The 3,804-nt window shown below is 40.9% G+C and overlaps 1 protein-coding gene across 1 annotated transcript; it reads left to right on the top strand.

Annotated features, from left to right (window-relative positions):
- Positions 1 to 334: 334 nt before the first annotated feature.
- LOC311247606 (uncharacterized protein) lies at positions 335 to 3,273 on the top strand (the record flags this gene model as incomplete). The annotated part of the gene is made up of 3 exons (XM_084338632.1): positions 335 to 441; positions 791 to 903; positions 3,158 to 3,273. Coding segments are annotated over 3 exons (336 nt in total), but the record flags the coding sequence as incomplete, so codon positions are not given.
- Between the last annotated feature and the right edge of the window lie 531 nt (positions 3,274 to 3,804).

Here is a 3,804-nt window from a genome sequence, read left to right as displayed (position 1 = left end):
AACATTTTACTCAGTTTGAGTAAAATGTACTCAGTTTGAGTAAAATGTACTCAGTTTGAGTAAAATGTACTCAGCGAAATTTACTGTGTACTGTCTCAATAAAGAACCAGCTTTGCTCTGTCTCCCTCTCAGCCTTCCTACTGTCTCAATAAAGAATCAGCTTTGCTCTGTCTCCCTTTCAGCCGTCCTACTGTCTTAATACATAATTGTCTTGCCTACCTCAATAAAGACAAAAATACTAAGGGGAGTGGACAGCAGTAAACCACAACAGCAAAAAAATAAAAAGGTAAAAAGTAACCAGAATGTAGATACCTCTTGTCGCTCATCTGCACAGGTGAACATCGTCAGCATCGGTACCGTGGCAACAGAGATCCAATCAGCTTTGGCAGACAATGTCCTGGCAACAGGAGTCACAGCAACACTGCTAGCGGCAGATGGAGTGTACGTTTTGATTGGGCAATGAAATTTAACACGCACATAATGCACTGCAATTAGTTTTTCTCTCAATAATAAAATGTTTACTGTAGTATCTCACAGGCTACAAATACTGTATAGTCTACCTGAATTCACGAGTTAGCAGAATATTGTGAGCATTACCATGGAACCTAATATCTATATCTACCTTTTCAGTGGAATTCAGTTGCTGTTAGAAGGATACATTGTTTCCTTGTACCAACTCGTAGATATAATATTGGAGTAGCCTGAATAAAATCTGAAATATTCACGTGCATTGTAAACTCACCCACTGAGTGATCACTGATCAGTCGTTCATTAACCTCTCTCTATCTAGGTATTTCCCCTATGAGGATGCTAATAATCACAAATTAATCAGACAGATTGGCAACGTGACAGCGGGGCTGGAGGTCACCTTCCAGTTTGCTGTCAAAGCAGAGCGTGTGGAGGGTAAGGCACTGCTGCATGTTCCATCCATGAACCAAGACTGACAATTTCAGTTGATTTTCAGTTAGTACACTATTCAGTTGGTAGAGTTGCATACTTTTCAGTTGGCACACTTTTCAATTGGTTGACTTTTCAGTTGGTTGGCTTTTCAGTTGGTAGGCTTTTCAGTTTGGAGACTTTTCAGTTGGTAGACCTTTCAGTTGGTAGACTTTTCAGTTTGGAGACTTTTCAGTTGGTAGACCTTTCAGTTGGTAGACTTTTCATTTTGTAGACCCTTCAGTAGGTAGACTTTTCAGTTGGTAGACTTTTCAGTTGGTATGCTTTTCAGTTGGTAGACCTTTCAGTTGGTAGACTTTTCAGTTGGTATGCTTTTCAGTAGGTAGGCTTTTCAGTTGGTAGACCTTTCAGTTGGTAGACTTTTCAGTTGGTATGCTTTTCAGTTGGTAGGCTTTTCAGTTGGTAGACTTTTCAGTTGGTAGACTTTTCACTTGGTAGACCCTTCAGTTGGTAGACCTTTCAGTTGGTATGCTTTTCAGTTGGTAGACCTTTCAGTTGGTATGATTTTCAGTTGGTAGACCTTTCAGTTGTAGACCCTTCAGTTGGTAGACCTTTCAGTTGGTAGGCTTTTCAGTTGGTAGACCCTTCAGTTGGTAGACCTTTCAGTTGGTAGACTTTTCAGTTGGTAGGCTTTTCAGTTGGTAGGCTTTTCAGTTGGTATGATTTTCAGTTGGTAGACTTTTCAGTTGGTAGACCCTTCAGTTGGTAGACCTTTCAGTTGGTAGGCTTTTCAATTGGTAGACCTTTCAGTTGGTATGATTTTCAGTTGGTAGACCTTTCAGTTGGTAGACCCTTCAGTTGGTAGGCTTTTCAGTTTGTAGACCTTTCAGTTGGTATGCTTTTCAGTTGGTAGACCTTTCAGTTGGTAGACTTTTCACTTGGTAGACCCTTCAGTTGGTAGACATTTCAGTTGGTATGCTTTTCAGTTGGTAGACTTTTTAGTTGGTAGACTTTTCAGTTGGTAGGCTTTTCAGTTGGTAGTATTTTCAGTTGGTAGGCTTTTCAGTTGGTAGACCTTTCAGTTGGTATGATTTTCAGTTGGTAGACCTTTCAGTTGGTAGTCTTTTCAGTTGGTAGGCTTTTCATTTTGTAGACCCTTCAGTAGGTAGACTTTTCAGTTGGTATGGTTTTCAGTTGGTAGACTTTTCAGTTGGTAGACCTTTCAGTTGGTAGACCTTTCAGTTGGTAGACTTTTCAGTTGGTATGCTTTTCAGTTGGTAGGCTTTTCAGTTGGTAGACTTTTCAGTTGGTAGACTTTTCACTTGGTAGACCTTTCAGTTGGTAGACCTTTTAGTTGGTAGGATTTTCAGTTGGTAGACCTTTCAGTTGGTAGGCTTTTCAGTTGGTAGGCTTTTCAGTTGGTAGGCTTTTCAGTTGGTAGACCCTTCAGTTGGTAGACCTTTCAGTTGGTAGGCTTTTCAGTTGGTAGACCTTTCAGTTGGTATGATTTTCAGTTGGTAGGCTTTTCAGTTGGTAGGCTTTTCAGTTGGTAGACCTTTCAGTTGGTATGATTTTCAGTTGGTAGACCTTTCAGTTGGTATGACTTTCAGTTGGTATGATTTTCAATTGGTAGACCTTTCAGTTGGTAGGCTTTTCAGTTGGTAGACCTTTCAGTTGGTATGATTTTCATTTGGTAGACCTTTCAGTTGGTATGATTTTCAGTTGGTATGATTTTCAGTTGGTAGACCTTTCAGTTGGTATGATTTTCAGTTGGTAGGCTTTTCAGTTGGTAGGCTTTTCAGTTGGTAGGCTTTTCACTTGGTAGACCTTTCAGTTGGTAGACCCTTCAGTTGGTAGACCTTTCAGTTGGTAAGCTTTTCAGTTGGTAGACCTTTCAGTTGGTATGATTTTCAGTTGGTAGACCTTTCAGTTGGTAGACCCTTCAGTTGGTAGACCTTTCAGTTGGTAGGCTTTTCAGTTGGTAGACCTTTCAGTTGGTATGCTTTTCACTTGGTAGACCCTTCAGTTGGTAGACCTTTCAGTTGGTATGCTTTTCAGTTGGTAGACTTTTCAGTTGGTAGACTTTTCAGTTGGTAGGCTTTTCAGTTGGTAGACTTTTCAGTTGGTAGGCTTTTCAGTTGGTAGACTTTTAACTTGGTAGACTTTTCAGTTGGTAGACTTTTCAGTTGGTAGACTTCAGTTGGTAGACCTTTCAGTTGGTAGACCTTTCTGTTATTATATGTTTCTATGTGGTTTCCAGATTTCCTTAAGAGGGATAGGTTGCCCTTCCAGCTCCAACTGAGTTTTAAAACCAAAGACCAACGGAAAGTGACTCGCATTATCACCGAACAAAGACGGGTTACTACCAGCAGGTAAATGCAAATGAGTCACAATGTGTGTGAGTGAGTGTGTGTGTGAGAATAGGTTTTAAGCAGAGCCCAATCGCTGAACACAGGAGAAGAGAGAATGGAGCGTTTCACTAAATCAATGACTAGGTTCTAAAGCATTGGAGTAGTTTTCACTGCACATAGAAGCAGCCAAACAGCGGGAGCATTTCGGGAGCATATGACCAAAACCCAGGCAATTTCTAGCCCTTAAGGCAGGGGTCGGCAATTAGGTTTGGCCACGGGCCAGATTTTCCCCAAGCCGTTGCTTGGCGGGCCAGGATAAAAAACAATGGCTAATTTAATATACTGATATTGAAAAAAGACAAACATTTTTCTCTGGTCTGCATCCCCTTAACAATTGTGTGTATTGCGCCGTACTGTATTGTACCCATTCTGCAATCTGTTAAATAAAGTTTTCATTCATTCATTCATGAACAGCAGATCAGTTGTTGCAGATCACGGCGGCGGGTGATGGACAGCAGCTCAGAATGCATGAAAACACAACTCCATACCTTGTTTG

The sequence above is a fragment of the Notolepis coatsorum genome (genome assembly GCF_963971535.1).
Source record: "Notolepis coatsorum genome assembly, contig: SCAFFOLD_3430, whole genome shotgun sequence".
In the NCBI taxonomy this organism is placed as follows: domain Eukaryota; kingdom Metazoa; phylum Chordata; class Actinopteri; order Aulopiformes; family Paralepididae; genus Notolepis; species Notolepis coatsorum.
Note: the sequence above shows the minus strand (reverse complement) of the source record. Positions and strands in the feature narration are given on the sequence as shown.